Source organism: Anabrus simplex, chromosome 4, assembly GCF_040414725.1.
Source record: "Anabrus simplex isolate iqAnaSimp1 chromosome 4, ASM4041472v1, whole genome shotgun sequence".
Lineage (NCBI taxonomy): Eukaryota > Metazoa > Arthropoda > Insecta > Orthoptera > Tettigoniidae > Anabrus > Anabrus simplex.
Genome location: NC_090268.1, coordinates 104,529,141 through 104,556,141, shown reverse-complemented (window position 1 = coordinate 104,556,141; position 27,001 = coordinate 104,529,141). Strand labels below are relative to the sequence as shown.

General features: G+C 40.4%; 1 protein-coding gene across 2 annotated transcripts in view; it reads right to left on the bottom strand.

Moving 5' to 3' along the window:
- LOC136871664 (CREB-regulated transcription coactivator 1) overlaps positions 1–10,408 on the bottom strand; it is a 473,088-nt gene extending 462,680 nt beyond the window's left edge. Inside the window, exon 1 of one of the 2 annotated variants that reach the window (XM_067145158.2) lies at positions 10,268–10,408. In XM_067145158.2, coding sequence (XP_067001259.2) covers positions 10,268–10,381 — 114 coding nt within the window. In that variant the 5' untranslated portion in view covers positions 10,382–10,408. The remainder of the gene's footprint in view (positions 1–10,267) is intronic. The other variant, XM_067145157.2, reaches the window with a different exon arrangement.
- Positions 10,409–27,001: the final 16,593 nt, after the last annotated feature.

The following is a 27,001-nucleotide window of genomic DNA, read 5'->3' as shown; positions in this document are numbered from 1 at the left end:
TGTCTTTGATGGAAACCACAAAGAACTCCACCGGTCAAACTATATCTTACACTAGTGATGATGGAAGATCTGTATGCAAATACCAATGCAATGGATCAACCAGAAGAGAATGAACCAACTGAAATTGAAATTAATATACTTGAAGAAGTTACATGGCTACTGAAGTAAGCAGTTAATAGAAAATCTCCCAGGCATTGACAGCATACCTGCTGAGGTAAAAGTTGCTACCAATCAAAATACTAACACCACTATTGTAAGATCTAGAAAACTGGGTTATGACCAATAATTTTGTATTCATGTCACTTTTCAAAAAAAAAAAAAAAAAAGGGGATCATGGGGAAAGCTCAAACTATCGCACAAACTAGCCACATCTATGAAATAAAATAAAACAAGGAATTGACCAATCAAATTGTACCATAATAACGACCATTTTGTAACAACTGTTCATCTAAAAGAATGTCCAGCTCAATGGCTGAATAGTTAGCATGCTGGCCTTTGGTCCAAGGGGTCCCGGGTTATACTTCTGGCTGGGTTGGAGATTTTTAACCTTAAATGGTTAATTCGTCTGGCTCGGGGGTTGGATGTTTGTGATGTCTTCAACATTAGAAATCACCTTAGGTAGGGACCCATCCTTGAAGACACGCAGTCGCCTTAAGCAGTCTACTGGAAAAAGACCTGCACCAGGCCTCTCCAGACGCCATACGTTATTATCATCATCATCTAAAAAAATGTCATCAAAAAATCTGAGCCCTTTTTCTTTTTCTGTATCTTTCAGAACTTGCTTCCTACTCCAAATACAACAACAAACTTAACATTACTGGGCGAGTTGGCCGTGCAGTTAGGGGCACGCGGATGTGAGCTTGCATCCGAGAGATAGTGGGTCTGAACCCCACTGCCGGCAGCCCTGAAGTTTTCTGTGGTTTCCCCATTTTCACACCAGGCAAAAGCTGGGGCTGTACATTAATGAAGGTCACGGCCGCTTCCTTCCCACTCATAGGCCTTTCCTATTACATCATTGCCGAGAGAATCCCATACCTGTACAAGAAATTTAGGGATTGTGCCTCGAGCTCCGCTCATAAGTCCATGGACGTAACAGTGAGTAGCTGTAACGAATATATCAAGTCAAAATCATTCGTTCGTAACAACAAATTGGTCTAAAAGAATATTAAATTAGAAACAATCTTGAAAACTATCTACCGTATTTTAAAATTTATGAATCCCATTATTTCTCAAAACAAACCACATTCTACCCATTATAAGGGAGGTATTGAGAAATTTCCGCCATCATACAATTCAACACATGATTGCGACCTTGCTGAGGGATCACGGTTTCACAGTGCAGGTTTCTGGCCTAGCTACTCGTGGGAGTAACAGGCTTATTAACATGATAGCCTTTCAATCAGCTAGCAAGCAAGGACTAATCTTAGATCCCACAATACGCTTAGAGTCGCACGTTGGCCAGGCCAAAGAGGTGGACGCCAAGAAGAAGTCAATTTACCAGTCTACCGTGAACTACTATAAGAACTTATATCACCTAGACAATATTTCCGTCCATGGACTTATGAGCGGAGCTCGAGGCACAATCCCTAAATTTCTTGTACAGGTATGGGATTCTCTCAGTCTCAATCGGACACGACTTCACGATATCACTATCGCCGCAATACGAGGTTCAGTAACCATACTCTGCAACTATCTAAATAAAACTTGAAGAACCATACATCATGCCACATTCCAAATTCGTTTCAAACTTATTCCTGAGCCTTGTGATGGGTATTTCTATCCGGCATATTAGCAAACTTAGAAGACAAAATACTGTGTAGTTGATATACTGTGTCCTTGTGGCAGCCTCCTCATGAGGGAAGTTGTATTAATAAATAAAAATAGTCTTGAACCATGCAGCATTAATGTCTGCACTTTATCATCATCCTTTCAATCCTCGAAGCACAGGCTGTCAAGGTGAGCTTTGAAAACCGAAAAGTACAGCATATAATCATATTAAGGATATGACAATATTCCAGACTTCCTGAATACTAATACTTAGATCAAATGGCTCTTCTGCCCAGAGGATGACGATATGCATCCCAATTGCCCACAATGCACCCCTAACTGATGCCATGCAAAGAATATTAAACAGGGCCAGGAAACTGGGGAGGGAGGCCAAACACTCTTTACAGGAAAGTACAAGTTCATCAATGATGTGATATCCAGTGTGCTTATGTTCAGTGACAATGGAAAAGTAGATTCAGTCCAAATATCATTGTAAGAGAACATAATGGAGGTGACTGTGTCTTGGTTCAGGGCTGAATAATGTCAGATGCAAACAAACTCTATGTTAACAGGCCAGGTATATAGAATTGATACATCAAGACTTCTCAAGATTCTTGATTATGAACAATTAAATCCAAATCAGGATGCAGTCACGGATGTCAACTTCGAAACTAACCCCTATCATGCACAAACATCATAAAACGAGGCAACAAATTCCTCAATGAAAATATAAGAATTATAAGGTAATCGCTTTGGATATGTTACGTTTGTTTTCTTTTCCAATTTTAATTTCCATTAAACATAGCTGAATAGTTTTACAGGACAGTGATTATGATGATTTTTACAATGTACACACTTAACAGAACTTGCTTAGAGCAAGATGCAGTTCAACGCAACTGGTGATATTGTGATCATAGTGACTTGCGTGAAATACAAACAATAGGGAACTGAAGTTTAATTTCAAACATTCCATGAGCACTGACCAGGATTCAAATCATAACTGCCTTGATGAGAAGTCAGGGACAACCCCACTCGATTATCACAACCCTGTTCTACATTTGAACTTAATAGCCGGAGAAAATGTACTAGCCACTTGCAGTCCACTTCAGCTCCTACACTATAACAGAAGACCAAAACCTCACCAGAAAAGACTTAAAAGAACTTTTCTCATCCACTGGTCTAACACATTAGCACAGTATGAAATATGAAACATTCAAGTTGTATGTAAATATATTAGGTCAGGGCTCTGAACAAGAGTAGTATTTTTATTGGAAATTTTTAATGATATTTCATTGTATTGAAATGTGGTATTTACATAATTTTGTAGAGCAAGTATCTTCTAAATTCGTATTTCAATAGGATGTTGAGATTGTTACTGTATTAGTAAACAGTGCATAAATGTGCATTAAAGTTTTAAGTATTCCAACAGAGATTCTTTTCTCTTGGTAAAAATGAAAATCCACAGCCTGTTTCCAGTCATTCGAATGGGTCAGGAATGGAATGAAGACCCCATCTAGCGGCAAGGATAGGAAGCGTGCTGGCTGCTGAAGCCTGTAGCACTCCTCTGGGGTAATGATTAATGACTGACAGATGAAACTATACTGTAAGCATTTATAGATGAAACGAATACGGTAATACCAATATAATTGGTCCATTATTGGACATAATAAATTTTCCAGGTAACTCATTCCTGTTGCCAGAGTTTTACACCAGTGTGCCAATTTGGGCTTATGAGTTGGTAGGTAACTAGCACACCTATGAAGACGCAAAGCTAGTGCAGACCATGGAAGCCACTGCATAGGCTACTTAGAGCCACTGGCAGTGCCAATGCACTATGAGAGACTGTCTCTTTTTCAAAAATTGATGCTTGCTAGACCATCAGATGTTACAAAATCGATTCCTAAAGGGAATTTGAAATAACAGCTGAAATGAAATGATGTATATTATATTGGAGTGTGTTGCTGTAATGAAATATGACGGGGAAAACCAGAGTACCCGGAGAAAAACCTGTCCCGCCTCCACTTTGTCCAGCAAAAATCTCATGGAGTGACCAGGATTTGAACTAGGGAACTCAGCGGTGAAAGACCAGTGCACTGCCACCTGAGCTGCAGAGACTCTTTATTCTCTTGGTACATTTGCTAAAGTGGTAATACGTACATGGGCTTTTACATCTCTCACGTTTGCATACACAAACGTATGCAGAACTCACGATAACCTGACCAAACGTATAATTTATTTTGAAAGCAGTGTACTGCCAACCTGTTTTGTTTTTTGTTTTTTGCTAGGGGCTTTACGTCGCACCGACACAGATAGGTCTTATGGCGACGATGGGATAGGAAAGGCCTAGGAGTTGCAAGGAAGCGGCCGTGGCCTAAATTAAGGTGGTGTGAAAATGGGAAACCACGGAAAACCATCTTCAGGGCTGCCGATAATAGGATTCGAACCTACTATCTCCCGGATGCAAGCTCACAGGCGTGCGCCTCTACGCGCACGGCCAACTCGCCCGGTGCCAAACTGTTTAAGACACTTCTTGTGTCATTATTTCGTCCAATCCAATTTTGATTTAGCATGGCATCTGTCAAGTAAATGTCTGAATTGATATCTGCTCATTTCCATAGTCTCGCCTGAAGGAGTTCACTTTCCTGCCTTGTACATGGGAGCTGCCATCTCATTTTCAGATCTTCTAATAGGAATGTCCCCGAAGCTAGTTTGTGTGCAAGTCCTGAGAGTGACATCTTGGAGATTTCATGCATTCTTTTAAGGCAGTGTTTTCCCTAGGACCTTACTAACGGGCGCACCGCCCTGCCGCTTTTAGAGACCGCCCGGCTAATATAACCTAGATATGTGCTAAATACAAAATATTAATAGGTACATATTTGAGTCATTGGCTGCTCCAAATTCACATTTAAATACTGTAAAACTGTTAATTTAAATGATAAATTATTATTATTATTATTATTATTATTATTATTATTATTATTAGCATAATTGCATTAATTACATACATACATTATCATTATAGACTGTTATGTCTTTCAGCGTTCAGTCTGCAAGCCTCTGTGAATTTACTAAATGTCGCCACATCCTCGATTTGCAACTAGTGTTGTGGCCTCATTTAGTGCTATACCTCTTATCTTTAAATCGTTAGAAACCTAGTCTAACCACCGTCGTCTTGATCTACCTCTACTTCTCTTACCCTTCATAACAGAGTCCATTATTCTCCTAGGTAACCTATCCTCCTCCATTCGCCTCACATGACCCCACCACCAAAGCCGGTTTATGCATACATTTTCAACCATCAAGTTCATTCCTAAATTAGCCTTTATCTCCTCATTCCGAGTACCCTCCTGCCACTGTTCCCACCTGTTTGTACCACCAATCGTTCTTGCTACTTTCATGTCTGTTACTTCTAACTTATGAATAAGATATCCAGAGTCCACCCAGCTTTTGCTCCCGTAAAGCAAAGTTGGTCTGAAAACAGACCGATGTAAAGATAGTTTCGTCTGGGAGCTGACTTCCTTCTTACAGAATACTGTTGATTGCAACTGCGAGCTGATCAAATGTTTATAGCTTGACCACTTCATAATCGCGAGCGGGGGTCTGGATTGGCGTGGAATTGCATGCGAGCCCTCTATTCCGCATGACGTCACAAACCCGTATGGCACTCCAAGTGTCCACAGCAACTGAGCGGTAGGCCTAAGTCCACTGTTACATGATTTGGAAGGAGCAATAGAACACTAGAAGTTCAAAATGTCATATCTTGTTCGTGATAATACACTGACTGACAGAGCAAATGCAACACCAAGAAGGAGTGGTCAGAACTTTATGCCAATTGCAGGGTAGACTGACGTCACTGAGGTATGCTCATGATGTGAAATGCGCCGCTGTGCTGCGCACGTAGCGAACGATAAATGGGACACGGCGCTGGCGAATGGCCCACTTCGTACCGTGATTTCTCAGCCGACAGTCATTGTAGAACGTGTTGTCGTGTGCCACAGGACACATGTATAGCTAAGAATGCCAGGCCGCTGTCAACGGAGGCATTTCCAGCAGACAGACGACTTTACGAGGGGTATGGTGATCGGGCTGAGAAGGGCAGGTTGATCGCTTCGTCAAATCGCAGCCGATACCCATAGGGATGTGTCCACGGTGCAGCGCCTGTGGCGAAGATGGTTGGCACAGGGACATGTGGCACGTGCGAGGGGTCCAGGCGCAGCCCGAGTGACGTCAGCACGCGAGGATCGGCGCATCCGCCGCCAAGCGGTGGCAGCCCCGCACGCCACGTCAACCGCCATTCTTCAGCATGTGCAAGACACCCTGGCTGTTCCAATATCGACCAGAACAATTTCCCGTCGATTGGATGTAGGAGGCCTGCAATCCCGGCGTCCGCTCAGAAGACTACCATTGACTCCACAGCATAGACGTGCACGCCTGGCATGGTGCCGGGCTAGAGCGACTTGGATGAGGGAATGGCGGAACGTCGTGTTCTCCGATGAGTCACGCTTCTTTTCTGTCAGTGATAGTCACCGCAGACGAGTGTAGCGTCGGCGTGGAGAAAGGTCAAATCCGGCAGTAACTGTGGAGCGCCCTACCGCTAGATAACGCGGCATCATGGTTTGGGGCGCTATTGCGTATGATTCCACATCACCTCTAGTGCGTATTCAAGGCAAGTTAAATGCCCACAGCTACGTGCAGCATGTGCTGCGGCCGGTGGCACTCCCGTACCTTCAGGGGCTGCCCAATGCTCTGTTTCAGCAGGATAATGCCCGCCCACACACTGCTCGCATCTCCCAACAGGCTCTACGAGGTGTACAGATGCTTCCGTGGCCAGCGTACTCTCCGGATCTCTCACCAATCGAACACGTGTGGGATCTCATTGGACGCCGTTTGCAAACTCTGCCCCAGCCTCGTACGGACGACCAACTGTGGCAAATGGTTGACAGAGAATGGAGAACCATCCCACAGGACACCATCCGCACTCTTATTGACTCTGTACCTCGACGTGTTTCTGCGTGCATCGCCGCTCGCGGTGGTCCTACATCCTACTGAGTCGATGCCGTGCGCATTGTGTAACCTGCATATCGGTTTGAAATAAACATCAATTATTCGTCCGTGCCGTCTGTTTTTTCCCCAACTTTCATCCCTTTCGAACCACTCCTTCTTGGTGTTGCATTTGCTCTGTCAGTCAGTGTAACATTAAAATAGTTCAATTTTACAGTTATTGTTTACCTGTCTGATATCATTGTTAACGCCCTGAGGAAAATGAACTGAAATTTCTTTTCATATTGAAGTTTTACGTAGCATTCCCCATCCGGCTACTCATTCCTGCCATCCGGCTGACAAACATTTCTGGGGAGAACACTGTAAGTTATGGTTTTTTTTTTTTTTCAATTTGCTTTGCGGAGATAGGATAGGGAAGGGCTAGGAATGGGAAGGAAGAGACCATGGCCTTAACGAAGATACAGTCCCAGAATTTGCTTCGTGTGGGAAAAGGAAACCACAAAAACCCATCTTTAGGGCTGCCAACAGAGGGGTTCGACTGAATACAAGTTGATAACTACGTGACCCAAACTGAGTGGCCACTTGCTTAGTTTTATAGAACCTAGCACTAACATTTTCAACAGCCCACATGTCAGATATTGTAAGATGCTCCTAGATGAGTGCCAGCCCATAGGTTAGCACTGGAAGGAGCATAAGAGTACGGTAGTATCAAAGTCGGACGTGTCCATTTCTTTTTCGAAAGTGATGTTTTGGTAGATTCTTGTATGAATTTTCGTGCTGAATTAAAATATGAAACATGTTTGTTTCAAAAATGGAGGGAAGTACCTTAAAACTGAGCTTATAACTGGACATTGGGATCAAAACAGTGTGCGTGTGAATCAAAGTGGCCAAGTCTGACACCAGCGAATCAGAGCGACAACGTTTCACCTCTTGGCTGTGATATTTACATGTTTTTGTAAAGAAAATCCTTTTTGTAACAGAAAGTGCTTGGAAAGTGATGTTTGTATAGTAGCCCCTCAAGATGCTAGGATGCTAGATGTTTTTCCAGAGTTTGTTTTAAAGTTCGTCCCTGTTTAATTTTGTACTTTTCAATTTTTACTATATTCACAGCTTATTCTTTTATTTTTATGATAAACAATTTTACTAGTCAAATGCCTTTGCATTGAGTGTTTTCGAGTACTATAGAGTATATTCAAACCTAAATATGTTTTGTAAATGATATTTTCTTTCCCTATCTCCTAATTCTGTTCCTCAACAGTCCGTTTCTGAAGCTGAATTAATAAAGTTTTTTCAGAAACGGAGAGTATGAAAATCAAGATTTTTTTTTTTTTCTAGAGGCTTTACGTCGCGCCGACACAGATAGGTCTTATGGCGACGATGGGATAGGAAAGGCCTAGGAGTTGGAAGGAAGCGGCCGTGGCCTTAATTAAGGTGCAGCCCCAGCATTTGCCTGGTGTGAAAATGGGAAACCACGGAAAACCATTTTCAGGGCTACCAATAGTGGGATTCGAACCTACTATCTCCCGGATGCAAGCTCACAGCCGCGCGCCTCTACGCGCACGGCCAACTCGCCCGGTAAAATCAAGATGGAAGGCACTTAGTTTCAGAACCGACCAAGTACAAATATTGGTAGGAAAACTGGACAAGTACACTTTTTAAAAGTGTTTTTTACGTAAGTATCAAGTGTATCATTAAAACCAGATGCTTTAGTCCAATCCTGAAGGTCTAACACACCTCAAGAAATAATTCCAATACTGTTTCTCACCCAGAAATCCCTCAACCGGTTTTTCGCCTCTCCTGCAAAAAAATTGAAATGTGACATGCCCGTCTTTGATACTACCCTATTCATATACTGACATAATGGATTTAGGTAAAACTCTTAAAAAGTGGTTGCCAGTGACATTCACGGAAGCTGCTCAACTCAACCAATGATAATATTTAACTTTATAAACACATGCAGCCGAACAAAAGTCTAACCTCTTTGACTGAATGAATGATGATAATTTAACACATAAAAACCCCTGAATAAAGTCTAGTCTCTTGTAAGCCTCACTTTGCCGAGCCAGTACGTTATAAACAGACCAATGGTAGTAAATTACTGAACAAATACACCAAAGCAAAATCTAACCCCTTGTAGCCTACCTTGCTTCACCTCACATAACTTATGTAGCCTATTGTAGGTTAGTGATAAAAGGTAAATAATTTGATTCTCCATATGAATTCTCTGTCATTGTTTTGATGACTGTGTTACCTAGCATTTATCACAACTCTGAACTGGCACCCATTGTTGGAGTTGTATCTACTTTCAATATACAGTATTTGGAAACTCGCCTAAAACTCATGCAGTTAGCTTTGAAGTCAAGTGACATAGCAAAAATCCAATAACTTAATTCACTTCCAAATTAATCCATATAGCATTCATTTCTTCACAACTAACTTGTCAGGTTCTGCAACTTCCGTCCAAATATTGTCCCCGTTCTTATGTACAACCTTCAGAAGATAACTATTATTAAGAAAATAGAGATACAGGCTCAAAAAATTGTATCATTCAATTTGAAGCACCACAGTCAGAAGGACACGTTTCATTATTTGCTATCAGCAGAAAAAAACCGTTAATGTGCCAATGTCATTCAACGTAGTAAACTCCATTTATTCAAGAAAGATAACATTTGCTGTCTAAAAGTAAATTATACCTTTGCTGTCAAGCAATGAGCAACATGCAAAGCACTCCCCGTTATTTCCTCCTCACGTAATTATTTTTAAAAATTTGACAGGTAAGTGATTCTAGCAAATATTTTAAACATCTATTACATTTTCCTTCATTCTTGACAGTAATACGCAAAATAAAATAAACCTGTCATACATACAGTGCATCATACAAGTGATAAAGGAGTACTCTATTACACAACCAGTAAATACTCAAAAACTCAGATACTTATATCATGACATTAAGTGGCGCTGTCAAGCACGATTATAACTTCGTCGAGATTGCACATCCCATAGGTATGATGAACTTAGCATGCATTACTTGAAAACATTCCGGGCTATTTACAGAATTGTAGATTGCAAAATAATATGACAAGAAGGTATTTTTCCATCAGAGACAGGTACTAATATTGCAGATCTACCATCAATTCTTACGGACAATGATATGAAAACAACTTTCTAAGTCCTCATCAGTATCTAGCATAAATAAATTCGCAAGTTACAGGTGTCATGTAGATGGGCATGTAATGCAGAGCAGTAAATTCTTCGTAACTCTCCACCTTCGTAACGAGTTCGTTAGCTGCAAATATAGGGGAAATATATCGGAAATTAACCTCATACGAAGAAACTTTATATCGAAACATTACACTGACATCCGATATAACATTTCCGCCGAAGGTACAGTAAAAAAAAACAACTTCATCCATACAGTAAAGTGACTTGTTTATGTTAGGACGAAAATTTGGGTATGACGCCAAATGCAGAGGCAATTATTACTGGGGGTGCTACATACCCTACTGGTTGCATGCGACACTTCTAGCATGATCTGTTCGAAGGCAGCTGTTTCTTCTGCCTGCCTTTGTGTGTGTAACGCAATCTTCTCACTGAATTTCCTTGGATTCGCCATGATGGCTGCTAAGGTTTTGACTTGCAAGGCAGGGCAAATAACCAATGAAAAATTATTGACAGTGAGGAGCATGCCATCTGTTGGTAAATATATTCACTGCCCTCTTGATAGGTAGTTCTGACATGTGCCCACCAAATTTGCACTAATTCTCTCCCGGCTACGATGACAGATTTATTTCCATTGTACTTAAAAGAGATCGAACCTTTAAACATTCGCCACTAATTACCAGTGTATTAGTCCGAAGAAGCCGTATTTAAATGTGAATTTACATAAAAGAAGGATCAATTATTTCCAGATACATTATATCTTAACAGAATGGACAGCAAACGTTTTTCATAACCAGAATTTATTCTCGCCAGTTGAGTTATCTATCGTAATCGTTCACAATAAAACAACGGTTGTTATCAACAAATAGACAAAACATCATAAAAAATTTCCGAGCTGAATAGCTCAGACTGTAGAAGTGCTCGCCTTTTGAGCCCAAGTAGGCAGGTTCGATCCCAGCTCAGCCTGGTGGCATTTGAAGGTGCCTCGTGTCTCGAGTCCGTAAATGAAATAGCGTATGGCTTTTAGTGTCCGAGGACATGTTCGTCTCGCCATGTGCGGTCTTTTTGATTTGACTCCCATAGGCGACCTGCGTGTCGTGATGAGGATGAAATGATGATGAAGACAACACATATACCCAGCCCCCGAGCCAGCGAAATTAACAAATGATGGTTAAAATTCCCGACCCTGCCAGGAATCGATCCCGGGACCCCTGTGACCAAAGGCCAGCACGCTAACCATTTAGCCATGGAGCCGGACTCGAGTTTGTAGGTTTATTGACATGTAACATCTATAGGAAAGAATTCCAACATCTCAGCGTCTTCTAAAACCGTAAAAGTTGATTGTCATTATTGAGTGTTAATTATACCTTTCAGTGCTCAGTCTCAAGCCACTGTTTCCCCTGTGCGTGAGAGCGGTAGAATAACACCTACGGTATCCCCTGCATGTAATAAGAAAGGTGACTAAAAGGGGCCTCAAGGGCTCTTAACTTGGGAGCGTGGGTTGGTAACCATGGGGCCCTTAGTTAAGTCCTGACATTGCTTCCACTTACTTGTGCCAGGCTTCCCACTATCATCTATCCTATCTGACCTCTCTTGGTCCACTCTTGTTCTTCTTCTACCCCAATGGTATTAGAGCATTCGAGGGCTGGCGTGTCTTTCATTTTCACGCCCTCATGGACCTTGCCTTTCTTTGGTTGATACCTTCATTTTTCACAGTGTTGGAACCGTGTGTGTGTGTGTGTGTGTGTGTGTGTGTGTGTGTGCGCGCGCGCGTGTGCGCGCGTGTGTGTGTGTTATATAGAGGATGGTTGCCTAGTTTGCTTAGGTTTCCACATCCAATGTCTCCACAAATATAGCAGAAATTATTTTCCGGGATTATAAGCTGTGGTCAAATTGGGATGACGGCTTCCAAATTTTCACCAGAAACTTCGCCTGGCATTCTCAAGGGGTTTGTTACAATGTCTTATCTCTGCGGGCATGTAATGGCGACCATGGAACACTTAGCTGAGTCGAGCATTGCTTCCACATACTTATGCTAGGTTCCTCACTTTCAACTTTCCTTTATCCACAACACCTATTACCATAGTTCACTTTTTGACAATATAATCAATACTGGTATTTCAAAATTAATTTACAGACACACATAGACTACCATTCAGTTGAATACATTCCTACACATAGGGTTGGCGCCAGGATATGTATCTGTCCATAAAATTGGGACATAAAACTCCGACACTAACAGGGTGTGGGTTTTTTTTAATTTTTTTTTTAAATTATTAAACGTAACACAGGCACAGTGGTGTAAAATCAGGGTTCTCAAACCAGGCAGGTCCGAGGCTTAACAGGCCCACAGATTTTGCCCAGAAAAAGTAAATGATTAATAACTTCATGCGAATGCCACTGTGCACGAGAAAGGTGACATCATGATGAGTTTGTAGAATGAGCTGAAAAAGTTTGTTTTTACTGTATGAAAGTAGAGTATTTGTCAGATGGTTGCATCTGCCTGCAAATGATTGTTATTGTGTCAAACCTAAGACAGCTGTCTCTCATAGCACAAGCAACAGGCCCTCTCACAAATATCTGTGCCAAGTTATTACTCAAGAGTGAACATTGGTTCCAAAATATCATATTCTCGACTTAATTATTCCTGTTGCTGTTTCTTCTGTGAAATAATCATTCTTGAAAATGAAATTAATAAAGAACTACCTACAAATTATTATGACCCAAGACAGACTGTGAACTCAGCCTCCTCAGCATCAAATGTGTCATAATCAATCAATCAATCAATCAATCAATCAATCAATCAATCAATCAATCAATCAATCAATCAATCAATCAATCACCACTGATCTGCATTTAGGACAGTCGCCCAGGTGGCAGATTTCTTATCTGTTGTTAACCTAGTATTTTCTTAAATAATTGTAATAACTGAAATTGTCAATCCCAGAAAGTGCACTGCATGGTTCAGTTTCTTTAGAAACAAATGTGAGTAAAGACAAGTTTTAAAAATTTAAAGATAAAAGATAGAAACATGTATTTATTTACATTACATTTCAGTCCACACAAAATATTTAACTTCCAAAATAAAATCTATTAATAAATTAATTAGTTTTGTACTCTTATAGTGAGTCCTTTGTATATATTAAATGGATATGGATTGCATTAAAGTATCCGCTGTAGTTAAATTTGTATGTGTTACTGATAGGTTTTATACAATTTTTTTGAGGGTACCCAAGTTTGGTTCCTGCAGGTGAGTCCATACGTTATACCTCTGTAACCATCTTCTGGGCTGCTGACAGTGGAATTTGACCCCCCAACCCTAGCGAGTGTGGTGAAAATGGGAGAGAAATAATATTATTATCGTTATCCCCATCATCATCATCACCATCATGATCCTTTGACAATCCTATCTAAGTTTGCTATGTACTATCCTAAATATGGTTGTTGTTACAACCGCTTCATGGACATTTCTAGCAAACAGAACCTCACTTGAAGTACAAAGAAATAAAACGATTACTACACAGTATGTTAATCTGTCTCTAAATGACCTTTCCTCTCCACTACAAAGATTATATTCCTACATTTCAAGGTTTGTAGTCAAATTACAACTCACCTAACTTTCCTTTACTGGTAGTCATAACAGCCTACAGTATGTAAATACTCTTCCTGTGGCATACATTTCATTCACACCTGTGATCGATTTAAGAGCTACTAAACAATGCAGTATAATGATATAAAACTTGAGAATAAAAAAATAAGAAATAAATACTATTTTTTTAAATTGCTAGTTGCTTTACGTTGCACTGACACAGATATGTCTTACGGCGACAATGGGACAGGAAAGGGCTAAGAGTGGGGAGGAAGCGTCCATGGCCTTAATTAAGGTACAGCTTCAGCATTTGCTTGGTGTGAAAATGGGAAACCACGTAAAACCATCTTCACGGCTGCCGACAGTGGGGTTCGAACCCACTATCTCCCGAATACTGGATACTGGCTGCACTTAAGCAACTGCAGCTGTCGAGCTCAGTAGAAATAAATGAAGATGATGATAATGATGACAAAAAATTCTTAATAATTATCCTTAATAATAACAGTTTGTTCGTATATAGTGTACATCTTGAATAAAGGCTAATATATAATATTAACATAACATACAAACAACAACAACTTCATCTATTACCTAGTAGATATTGGAGACAAAGTTGCCTGAAACCAGCAGATGAGGCCCCTCTGACAGAGACAGGTAGTGTATTCCTCCGCCGTGCTGAAGAAATAAAATATGAGTTTGTGTACCTTGTGGGGCGGTTTCGATAAGAGGGTATCAGTTTTTGACCATTTTCCAAAATTTTGATTGGCTGACAGGTGATGAATCTGACAGTACAAGTTGGGAGGTGAATGTGAAGAGAATATTTGATAAATCATGAATATTAGGGTGTTGTATAAGTTTTAGCCAACCAAGCTCATCGTAAGAAGGTGTAACATGGTCATAGTAATGTAGGTCACATGTATAGTGATCACAGGCATTTTGCACATGCTGTAGTTTGCCATTTAGAGTAAAGGTTCTCTGGAACTTTCCCAGCTCTTCAGTTTCTCTTTTTGTACTATTTTCTTACATACCTTTTTGGATTCTTTATATTTCTGCCAATTCTCTGTAATATTGCTGCCTATCCACATCCTCCAAGCCATTTGTTTCTCATTAACTGCTTCCTTTACCCTGCTGTCCCACCAAGGAGTCTCCATTTCCTTTTTCCTCCCTGATAGTCTTCCACAGGTGTTTACTGCACACTTTACAAAACCATTTCTGAAACATGTCCATTCCACTTCCACACTGTTCACGTCATCCTCTTGAAACTTTTCCCTTATTTCTTTCTCTTTTAATTTCCATCCATTTACTTTTCTTTCCCTTTTTTCTATTAACTTCATTATTTTACCTCATTTGACCACCACCACTTTATGGTCTCCTTCGGAATCTACTCTTGGCATTGCTGTCACATCTTCCAGTTGTCTACATTTCTCCTTCTCCCTTCTCCACCAGAATAAGATCAATCATTGTCTTTCTCTATTTCCCCAACCATATCTAGTTTTTTTTTTCTTTTTTTTTCTTTCTAAACCACATATTGCCAATATTGCCAACAATTAATCCATTCCTTCTACAAAAATCTATTACCAAATCTCCTTCTTCATCTTGGTTTTGATAACTATAGGGGCTAATTATCTCTTCTTTGCCCTGTCTGTCTGTTCCAACATGTGCACTCCCATAATTATAACCTTTTTGTCTTCAATACAACTTTCCAGTTCTTCTAGAAACTCTTCTAAACATTAATCTGCATTCCCTGATTGGGGTGCAAAACCTGTATGAAATCTTTGATTCCACTCTCAAGTCCAAGTCTAACTTTAATTATCCTGTCAGTGATCTGGTCAATTTTGTCCACATATTGCGTTAGATCTTCTCTCAATATAACACTAACACTATTTGTTGCCATCTTTCCTCCACTTTTTGACCTTTCCCCTTCCATTTTGTCTCACTCATTCCCATTATCGCTATGTCTTTCTTCTCCATATACCATACTCTATCAGTTCTTTTACCTTGCCATTCAAAGTCATGACATTGATGATACCGGTTCTGGTGATGTCTGGTAGCCCACTTTTCACAGTCCCCCCAGAGCACCAGGAACTGCGCATCACTTCAGGGGGCGCCCTAGCATTTTCCGAGTTTTTGATTCACTCGCATTAATTCTATAAGCTGTTTGTACGGTGGGTTCGCCACTCCCAAAGGCATTTTATTACCTTCTGCCAGGTTCAAATTGTTCCTCCCCTAACAGGGAATCAGATGCCTTTTGTAGCCGCTCCTCTGGAGTACAGATGCTATGGGTTTGCCCCTTCTGCCATCTCCACCATACCGAAGTCCATCTTCTCCACTGTAGATGCTGTTGTGGTCTTCACCCATAATCCAGGGCAAGGGCCCTTCATATTTATGCCCCATGGAGAGAGGGTGTCACAGTATTTTAAAGCCCCCAGGAATTGGGCTACCTGTTGGTCCGCAGGTTGTATTGGATATTTCAATCAGCCCTACGTACTGTAGGGGCCCCTCATCCGCCACCTGGGAATGCGCTTTGTAGGGATCAGATTCCACTGGTTACTTACTGGAAGTTAACCCCACCCACGAAGGCTGAGGTTATTTGCAGAGTCAAAAACCTGTATGTGCTGTTTAAATTTGTGTAGTTAATTCCAGGGCCTTGACTGGGGCTCCTCTTTGCAGCAACTCATACTACTGCTTCCATATTCTTCAGCAAACAAACAGGCTACGGATGTGATTGCTTTGGTTCCAATATTGTTTCTTTCCATGCAGCTTGTGAATGGTTTTGTTGCAAGAGACCCATCGTGTATTAAACTGTTGTTGAAAATGTCTCTGAGTCACAAAACTGCATTTTGTTTCACGAAAGACTAACACAACTGTTGATCGCTGCTGCTTCATAAGTCTTACCTTGTCGGCCATGTTCCATAGAAATGGTATTGTGAATTACATATCATTTGTTTGCTCATTTGTTTTTCTGTATTCTAATGCCACTGCTGTTGGCATGTGCAACTGGATGTCTTGTGTGACTGATAAATTATATCCTGTAAGAAACATATGACAAATCATTTGATGCACCACCCTAAACATCCACATCAATGAGCTAAAAAAATTTGGTGCATGAGTAAAACAATTGCAGGCAGAAACTCACAGCTGAATCTCTAAACTATGCTGTACAACCAATGTAAATGCCTACAATAGAAAGTGGCATTTTACATATATTATTTCCTTTGACAGAGAGGATTCCAGTGCTATTCATATCGAAATGAAAATAGCAGACTTTACAACTCTATGCAAAAGGACAGCCATGCTAGTTAATTTACGGTTTTGAAAATGTTAGGCCAAATACTGGTCTGTGAATGTAGCAGGTTTTGCATCTGTAAATCCCATGCATGCAGTAGGTTTTGCAACAGCATTTTTTATTTCAAATTTGAAACTATTGTAGCTTGTTCAGGAGCCTGAAACATAGCTAAATTATTACCATTATCATAAAGCATCATGGGATACCAAATACCAATCCCATTTTGGTAATTTTGTGCACAAAGCTGGTTTCGGAAATTGTTTATTCTATAAGATAACTGTATATTTGTTTTCATACCTACCTCTCCCTAAAAATGTTAAAGCAAACTAATATCATTTGCTATTAGCACTAATATGGAAAGAATTGCTTTATTAAATATGTTTTGAAGACTTTTATGTTGAGTATGAGAGTGAAATATAGACAATAACTAGTGCATAAGGAGAGAGACTAAAAGCTTTTGAAATGTGATGTAACAAAGGAAGCCACGAAATTTTCCTAACCCTAGTGGGGTCACAGGTGGGATATGTGTAGCCCATGATCAAAGATATGGCTTCCGACTGAGATAGCTAAATAAAATTCAGGAAACTCAATCATAAAAAATAACCAGTGTTTTGCCCCAGTGCGCATGGGCTCATTAGTTGGATACCACACCTTGCCGAGACACTGGCCGGCTAGCACGCCGATAGCAACACCATTGCAAGCCATACATGTGATAAGCACAATGCAGTGCCGACGCACTAGTGGAGAATTACGTCTCCCGGGCTAGCATGACCAAAAATATGGCTTCCGATTGAGATAGCTAAATAAAATTCAGGAAACTCAATCGTCAAAAGTAACCAGTATTTCGCCCCAGTGTGCATGGGCTCCTCAGTTGGATACTACACCTTCCCAGGACACTGGCCGGCTAGCACGCCGATAGCGACACCACTGCAAGCTATACATGTGATAAGCACAATGCAGTGCCGATGTACTAGGGGAGAATTGCATCTCCACTTACTATATATGTCCTCCTGGGCAAGCATGACCGAAAAATATGGCTTCCAATTGAGAAAGCTAAATAAAACACAAACAAGCAGTCCTTGAGCCAAATGACTTAACCAGATGTGTCTAAAATCCATGACCTAACCGGAAATTGAAAGGCTCAAGGAGCCACGTTACAGAAGAATGCTAAAGGCGAGATTGGCAGATTGGATCATAAATGAAGATATACTGAATCGAGTTGGTGAGAGGAGAATGGTTTGGCAAAATTTGGCCATTCAAAACTTGATCAGTTGGTTTTGGGTAAAGTGTATGGTTTAAGAATGGTGGAGGTGGAAAAGTTATCAATAAGAAACAGATTAGAGAAGTTCTGAAATGCAATGGTTACATAGACATGAAGTTAGTGGTTCAGGATAGGTTGGAATGGAGAATGGTACCAGACCAGTCTAAATAAATAAATAAATAAATAAATAAATAAATAAATAAATAAATAAATAAATTTACCATAACATACAGTAGGCCTACATAGTTGTAAGTTTTTTTTTTTTTTTTCCAGTATAGTATAGTAAGCCTGTAATGTTTTCTAGGTCTGGTTCATTGGCTTAGTGGTCACCATAGTGACTTTTGGTTCATATATCCTTGGGTCATGGATTTTATCCTTGTTTAATTCCTTTAGCTTGGGGGGTTGTTAGTTTGTGATCGTCTTAATACATGTTTTAATTTACATACTTACAGCACGTTACTGTACTGAACACCATAGAAACACACAACAATGAAATACATTCCTCCCAATAGGATTAGCGTCAGGAAGGACATCCGGTTCTAAAACTGGGGTTAATCCACTAAAGTGCGGACCCCAGAGCCAGGGAAAAGTCAAGCAAAAGAGAAGTTTAGTGTTTTAGGCCTACTAGGATGTCTTCCTCTAAATGTAAAATATACCTTGAATTATACTGAATTTTGCTCAGCACCCATCTAATACAACTTTGTATTCTTGTCAGCAATAATTGATCTGTAACATGCCAATCGATGGTAACATACAGTAGTATTGATCTTTTGAAATCAGATTATTTTGTGATTTTGGCAAATTATCAATGTATCAAAAAATCATTGCCTACTTGATTAGTAATAAGGCCTCTCCATGGCAGATTACAGAGTGCGTAATACGTTATATTTCCATACTCATCGCTAGACTTTTTGTTAGCCCTCCACTGTTTAACACAGACGTATATGGGAAAGCATTCTTTCTGATTGTATAAAACATGTTTGCAAAATTAATAACTGGTTTGATAGAAGGCAGTTTGGGTTTAGGAAAGGTTATTCCACTGAAGCTCAACTTGTAGGATTCCAGCAAGGTATAGCAGATATCCTGGATTTAGGAGGTCAATTGGACTGTATTGCGATTAATCTATCTAAGGCATTTGATAGGGTAGATCACCGGAGACTACTGGCAAAAATGAATGCAATTGGACTTGACAAAAGAGTGACTGAATGGGTGGCTATGTTTCTAGAAAACAGAACTCAGAGAATTGGAGTAGACAAAGCTATATCTGACCCTGTAATAATTAAGAGGGAAATTCCTCAAGGCAGTATTATTGGACCTTTATTTTTTTAATATATATATCAATGATCCTCCTCTGCGAACCATGTGACCTTGCCGCGGTGGGGAGGCTTGCGTGTCCCAATGATGCAGATAGCCGAGCCGCAGGTGCAACCATATAGGATGGGTATCTGTTGAGAGACCAGACTAACGAATGGTTCATCGAAAGGGGGGTAGCAGCCTTTCGGTAGTTGCAAGGGCGGCAGTCTAGATGATTGACTGATACGGCCTTGTAATAATACTCAACATGGCTTAGCTGTCTTGATACTGCTACACGGCTGAAAGCAACGGGAAATTACAGCCGTAACTACCTCCCGAGGACATGCAGCTCTCTCTGTATGAATGATGTACTGATGATGGCTTCCTCCCGGGTAAAATATTCCGGAGGTAAACTAGTCCCCCATTCGGATCTCCGGGTGGGGACTACACAAGAGGGGGCGATCATCAGGAAGAAGGATACTGACATTCTGCGAGTCGGAGCGTGGAATGTTAGAAGTTTGAATCGTTGTGGTAGGTTAGAGAATCTGAAAAGGGAGATGGATAGACTAAAGTTAGATGTAGTTGGTATAAGTGAAGTACGTTGGCAGGAAGAACAAGATTTTTGGTCAGGCGACTACCGAATTATCAACACGAAATCAAACAGGGGAAATGCAGGAGTTGGTTTAATAATGAATAAGAAAATAGGGCAGCGGATAAGCTACTACGACCAGCATAGTGAAATAATTATTGTTGTCAAGATAGACACCAAACCAATGCCCACCACAATAATGCAGGTCTATATGCCTACTAGTTCAGTGGATGATGAAGAAATCGAAAGAATATATGAGGAGATAGAAGATTTAATTCAATATGTAAAAGGTGACGAGAATCTAATTGTGATGGGAGACTGGAATGCAGTGGTAGGCCAAGGAAGAGAAGGTAGAACAGTAGGAGAATTCGGATTGGGACAAAGGAACGAAAGAGGAAGTCGGCTGGTTGAATTCTGCACTGATCATAATTTTGTCCTTGCCAATACTTGGTTAAAACACCACAAACGATGGCTGTATACATGGACGAGACCTGGAGACACTGGAAGGTATCAAATAGACTTCATTATGATTAGGCAGAGATTCAGAAACAGGTGTTGGATTGCAAAACTTTCCCAGGAGCAGACGTGGACTCTGACCACAACTTGTTGGTCATGAAATGCCTTCGGAAGTTGAAGAAATTGAAGAAAGGAAAGAATGCAAAAAGATGGGATCTAGACAAGTTGAAAGAAAAGAGTGTGATGGATTGTTTCAAGGAACATGTTGCACAAGGACTAAATGAAAAGGCTGAAGGAAACACTATAGAGTAAGAGTGGAGAGTAATGAAAAATGAAGTCAGTAGGGCTGCTGAAGAAATGTTAGGAAGGAAGAAAAGATCAACTAAGAATCAGTGGATAACTCAGGAGATACTAGACCTGATTGATGAATGACGAAAATACAAGAATGCTAGAAATGAAGAGGGCAGAAAAGAATACAGGCGATTAAAGAATCAAGTGGATAGAAAGTGCAAGGTAGCTAAGGAAGAATGGCTGAAGGAGAAGTGCAAGGATGTCGAAGACGGTATGGTCTTGGGAAAGGTAGATGCTGCATACAGGAAAATCAAGGAAACCTTTGGAGAAAGGAAATCTAGGTGCATGAATATTAAGAGCTCAGATGGAAAGCCACTTCTAGGGAAAGAAGACAAAGCAGAAAGATGGCAGGAGCATATCCAACAGTTGTATCAAGGTAACGATGTAGATAATTTGGTTCTGGAACATGAAGAGGCTGTTGATGCTGATGAAATGGGAGACCCAGTTTTGAGGTCAGAGTTTGACAGAGCTGTGAGTGACCTAAATAGGAACAAGGCACCTGGAATTGATGATATTCCCTCTGAACTACTGACTGCCTTAGGAGAAACCAGCATGGTAAGGTTATTTCATTTAGTGTGCAGGATGTATGAGACAGGAGAAGTCCCATCCGATTTTCGGCAGAATGTTGTTATACCTATTCCCAAGAAAGCCGGTGCTGACAGGTGTGAAAACTACCGCACCATTAGTTTAGTATCTCATGCCTGCAAAATTTTAACACGTATTATTTACAGAAGAATGGAAAAACAAGTTGAAGCTGAGTTGGGAGAAGATCAATTTGGCTTCAGGAGAAATGTAGGAACACGTGAAGCATTCCTGACTTTATGTCTGATCTTAGAGGATCGAATCAAGAAGGACAACGCCACGTACATGGCATTCGTAGATATGGAAAAGGCATTCGATAATGTTGATTTATGATTCTGAGGATGATCGGGATCAGATACCGAGAACGAAGAATTATATACAACCTGTATAAAAATCAGTCTGCAGTGATAAGAATCGAGGGCTTTGAAAAAGAAGCAGCAATCCCGAAAGGAGTGAGGCAAGGCTGCAGTTTGTCCCCTCTCCTTTTCAATGTTTACATAGAACAGGCAGTAAAGGAAATCAAAGAGAAATTTGGAAAGGGAATCACAGTCCAAGGAGAGGAAATCAAAACCTTGAGATTTGCCAATGATATTGTTATTTTATCTGAGACTGCAGAAGATCTCGAGAAGTTGCTGAATGGTATGGATGAAGTCTTGGGTAAGGAGTACAAGATGAAAATAAATAAGTCCAAAACAAAAGTAATGGAGTGCAGTCGAACGAAGGCAGGTGATGTAGGAAATATTAGATTAGGAAATGAAGTCTTAAGGGAAGTAGATGAATATTGTTACTTGGGTAGTAAAGTAACTAACGATGGCAGAAGTAAGGAGGACATAAAATGCAGACTAGCACAAGCAAGGAAGAGCTTTCTTAAGAAAAGAAATTTGCTCACTTCAAACATTGATATCGGAATTAGAAAGATGTTTTTGAAGACTTTTGTGTGGAGCGTGGTATTGTATGGAAGTGAAACATGGACGATAACTAGCTCAGAAAGAAAGAGAATAGAAGCTTTTGAAATGTGGTGTTACAGAAGAATGCTGAAGGTGAGATGGATAGATCGAATCACGAATGAAGAGATACTGAATCTAATTGGTGAGAGGAGATCGATTTGGCTAAATTTGAAGAGAAGAAGAGATAGAATGATAGGACACATCTTAAGACACCCAGGACTTGTTCAGTTGGTTTTTGAAGGAAGTGTAGGTGGTAAGAACGGTAGGGGTAGACCAAGGTATGAATATGACAAACAGATTAGAGCAGATGTAGGATGCAATAGTTACGTAGAAATGAAAAGGTTAGCACAGGATAGGGTGGCATGGAGGGCTGCATCAAACCAGTCTATGGACTGATGACTCAAACAGATATCAATGATATGTGTAAAGAAGCGGAATGCAGAGGTAAGGCTTTTTGAAGAGGATGTTATTCTGTACAGAGTAATAAATAAGTTACAAGATTGTGAGCAACTGCAAAATGACCTGAATAATGTTGTGAGATGGACAGTAGGCAATGGTATGATGATAAACAGGGTTAAAAGTCAGGTTGTGAGTTTCAAAAATAGGAAAAGACCTCTCGATTTTAATTACTGTGTTGATGGGCTGAAAGTTCCTTTTGAGGATCATTGTAAGTACCGGTACCTAGTGTTAATATAAGGAAAGATCTTCATTGGGGTAATCACATAAATATGATTGTAAATAAAGGGTACAGATCTCTGCACATGGTTATGAGGGTATTTAGAAGTTGTAGTAAGGATGTAAAGGAGAGGGCACATGATTCTCTGGTAAGACCCCAACTAGAGTATGATTCCAGTGTATGGGACCCTCACTAGAATTACTTGATTCAAGAACTGGAAAAAATCCAAAGAAAAGCAGCTCGATTTGTTCTGGATGATTTCTGACAAAAGAGTAGCGTTACTAAAATGTTGCAAAGTTTGGGGTGGGAAGACTTGTGGGAAAGGGGATGAGCTGCTCAACTAAGTGGTATGTATAAATAACACTACTATGTTTGTATTGTATTAAATAGGTGGGAGAACAATAAAAACATACTAGTGTTATTTATACAAATACTTTCAATATGGATCCAAAAATGAATTTTATCATATGTAATAAGTGGTATGTTCCGAGCTGTCAGTGGAGAGATGGCATGGAATGACATCAGTAGATGAATAAGTTTGAGTAGTGTCTTTACAAGTAGGAAAGATCACAATAGGAAGATAAGGTTGGAATTCAAGAGGACAAATTGGGGCAAATATCCGTTTATTGGAAGGGGCGTTAGGGATTGGAATAACTTTCCAAGGGAGATGTGAAATGAATTTCCAATTTCTTTGCAACCATTTATGAAGAGGCTAGGAAAACAGCAGATAGGGAATCTGCCACCTGGGTGACTGCCCTAAATGCAGATCAGTAGTGATTGATTGATTTCATCTTTGATAGAGTATTTATTGTAAACATCTGCATATGCTAAACAAGGGTTTATTGCTGTGTTCCATTCTGCGAAAGTAAACTTCAGAAAGGTAGTGGATTTTCTTTCCATGAGTTCCCAGCGAATACAGACTTATGAGAATACATACATACATACATACATACATACATACATACATACATACATACATACATACATACATACATACATACATACATACATACATTATCATTATAGACTGTTAGGCCTTTCAGCGTTCAGTCTGCAAGCCTCTGTGAATTTAAGAAACGTTGCCACAATCCTTGATTTACAACTAGTGTTGTGGCCTCATTTAGTTCTATACCTCTTATCTTTAAATTGTTAGAAACTGAGTCTAAACATCGTCGTCTTGGTCTACCTCTACTTCTCTTACCCTCCATAACAGAGTCCATTATTTTCCTAGGTAACCTATCCTCTTCCATTCGCCTCACATGACCCCACCACTGAAGCCGGTTTATGCGTACAGCTTCATCCATCGAGTTCATTCCTAAATTAGCCTTTATCTCCTCATTCCGAGTACCCTCCTGCCATTGTTCCCACCTGTCTGTACCAGCAATCATTCTTGCTACTTTCATGTCTGTTACTTTTAACTTATGAATAAGATATCCTGAGTCCAGCCAGCTTTTGCTCCTGCAAAACCAAGTTGGTCTGAAAACAGACCGATGTAAAGATAGTTTCGTCCGGCAGATGACTTCCTTCTTACAGAATACTGTTGACCGCAACTGCAAGCTCACTGAATTAGCTTTACGACCCCTTGATTCAATCTCACTTACTATAATACCATTCTGAGAGAACACACAACCTAAATACTTGAAATTATTGACCCCTTCTAGCTTTGTATCACCAATCTAACATTCAATTCTCTTGAATTTCTTACCTACTGACATCAATTTATTCTTCGAGAGACTAATTTTCACACCATACTCAGTGCACCTATTTTCAAGTTCCAAGATATTAGACTGCAGGTTTTCAGCACAATCTGCCATTAAGACCAAGTTGTCAGCATAGGCTAGACTGCTTGCTACATTTCCACCTAACTGAATTCCTCCCTGCCATTTTATACCTTTCAACAGATGATCCATGTAAACTACGAACAGCAAACGTGAAAGATTACAGCCTTATCTAACCCCTGTAAGTACCCTAAACCAAGAACTCATTCTACCATCAATTCTCACTGAAGTCCAATTGTCAACATAAATGCCTTTGATTGATTTTAATAATCTACCTTTAATTTCATAGTCCCCCAGTACAGCGAACATCGTTTCCCTTGGTACGCTGTCATATGCTTTCTCTAGATCTATGAAACAAACACAACTGCCTATTCCACTGATAGCATTTTTCAATTACCTGGCGCATACTGAAAATCTGATCCTGACAGCCTCACTGTGGTCTGAAACCACACTGGTTTTCATCTAACTTCCTCTCAACGACTGATCGCACGCTCCCTTCCAAGATGCCAGTGAATACTTTGTCCGGTATACTAATCAATGAGATACCTCGATAGTTGTTGCAACCCTTCCTGTTCCCTTGCTTATAGATAGGTACAATTACTGCTTTTGTCCAATCTGAAGGTACCTCACCAACACTCCATGCTAATCTTACTACTCTATGAAGCCATTTCATCCCTGCCTTCCCACTATACTTCACCATTTCAGGTCTAATTTCATCTATTCCTGCTGCTTTATGACAATGGAGTTTATTTACTATCCTTTCCACTTCGTCAAGTGTAATTTCACCAACATAATTTTCCTCCTCCCCATGAGCTTGGCTGTTCGCAACACCACCAGGATGATTTCCTTTTACATTGAGAAGATGTTCAAAATATTCCCTCCACCTCTCCAGTGATTGCCTGGAATCTGTTATGACTTCACCTGAATTACTCAAAACACTGTTCATTTCCTTTTTCCCTCCCTTCCTAAGATTCTTTATTACTGTTGAGAAAGGTTTCCCCGCTGATTGACCTAGCCTTTCCAGGTTATTGCAAAAATCTTCCCACAACTTCTTTTTGGTTTCAACAACTATTTGTTTTGCTCTGTTTCTTTCATCTACATACAAATCCCTGTCTGCCTCAGCCCTTGTTTGGAGCCATTTCTGATAAGTCTTCTTTTTACGTTTACAAGCTGCTCTCACTTCATCATTCCACCAAGATGTTCGCCTTTTACCATCTTTACACACAGTTGTTCCTAGGCATTCCCTTGCTGTTTCTACTACAGCATCCCTGTACGCCACCCATTCACTTTCTACATCTTGAACCTGCTTACTGTCTACTGTTCGAAACTTCTCACTAATCATATCCATGTACTTCTGTCTAATTTCCTCGTCCTGGAGATTTTCTACCCTTATTCGTTTGCAGACAGATTTCACTTTCTCTACCCTAGGCCTAGAGATACTTAGTTCATTACAGATCAGATAGTGGTCTGTATCATTGAAAAATCCCCAGAAAACTCTTACATTCCTAACAGATTTCCAGAATTCGAAGTCGGTTAAGATATAGTCTATTATGGATCTGGTACCCCTAGCCTCCCATGTGTAGCGGTGAATGGCCTTATGCTTGAAGAATGTCTTTGTAACTGCTAAACCCATACTAGCACAGAAGTTCAGCAAACGCTTCCCATTCCCATTAGCTTCCATATCTTCCCCACATTTACCAATCACCTGTTTGTACCCTTCCATTCTATTCCCAACTCTCGCATTGAAATCACCCATTAGCACTATTCTATCCTTGCTGTTGACCGTGACCACGATGTCACTCAATGCTTCATAAAACTTGTCAACCTCATCCTCATCTGCACCCTCACGTGGTGAATACACGGAGACAATTCTAGTCCTAATTCCTCCAAACTGACAAATCTACCCACATCATTCAATCATTTACGTGCCTAACAGAAACTATGTTGCGTGCAGTGGTACTCCTGATAAACAGCCCTACCCCAGACTCTGCCCTTCCCTTTCTAACACCTGTTAAGTACACTTTATAATCTCCTGTCTCTTCCTCGTTATCTCCCCTTACCCGAATCTCACTTACTCCTAGCACATCCAGATGCATCCTCTTTGCTGACTCAGCCAGTTCTACTTTCTTTCTTCCATAAGCCCCATTAATATTGATAGCTCCCCATTGAATTCCATTTCGTTCGCCAAGTTGTTTCCAAGGAGTCCCTCACCTGTCAAATGGGAGTGGGACTCCGTTACTCCCATAGGTCCGAGGCTTGCTTAAAA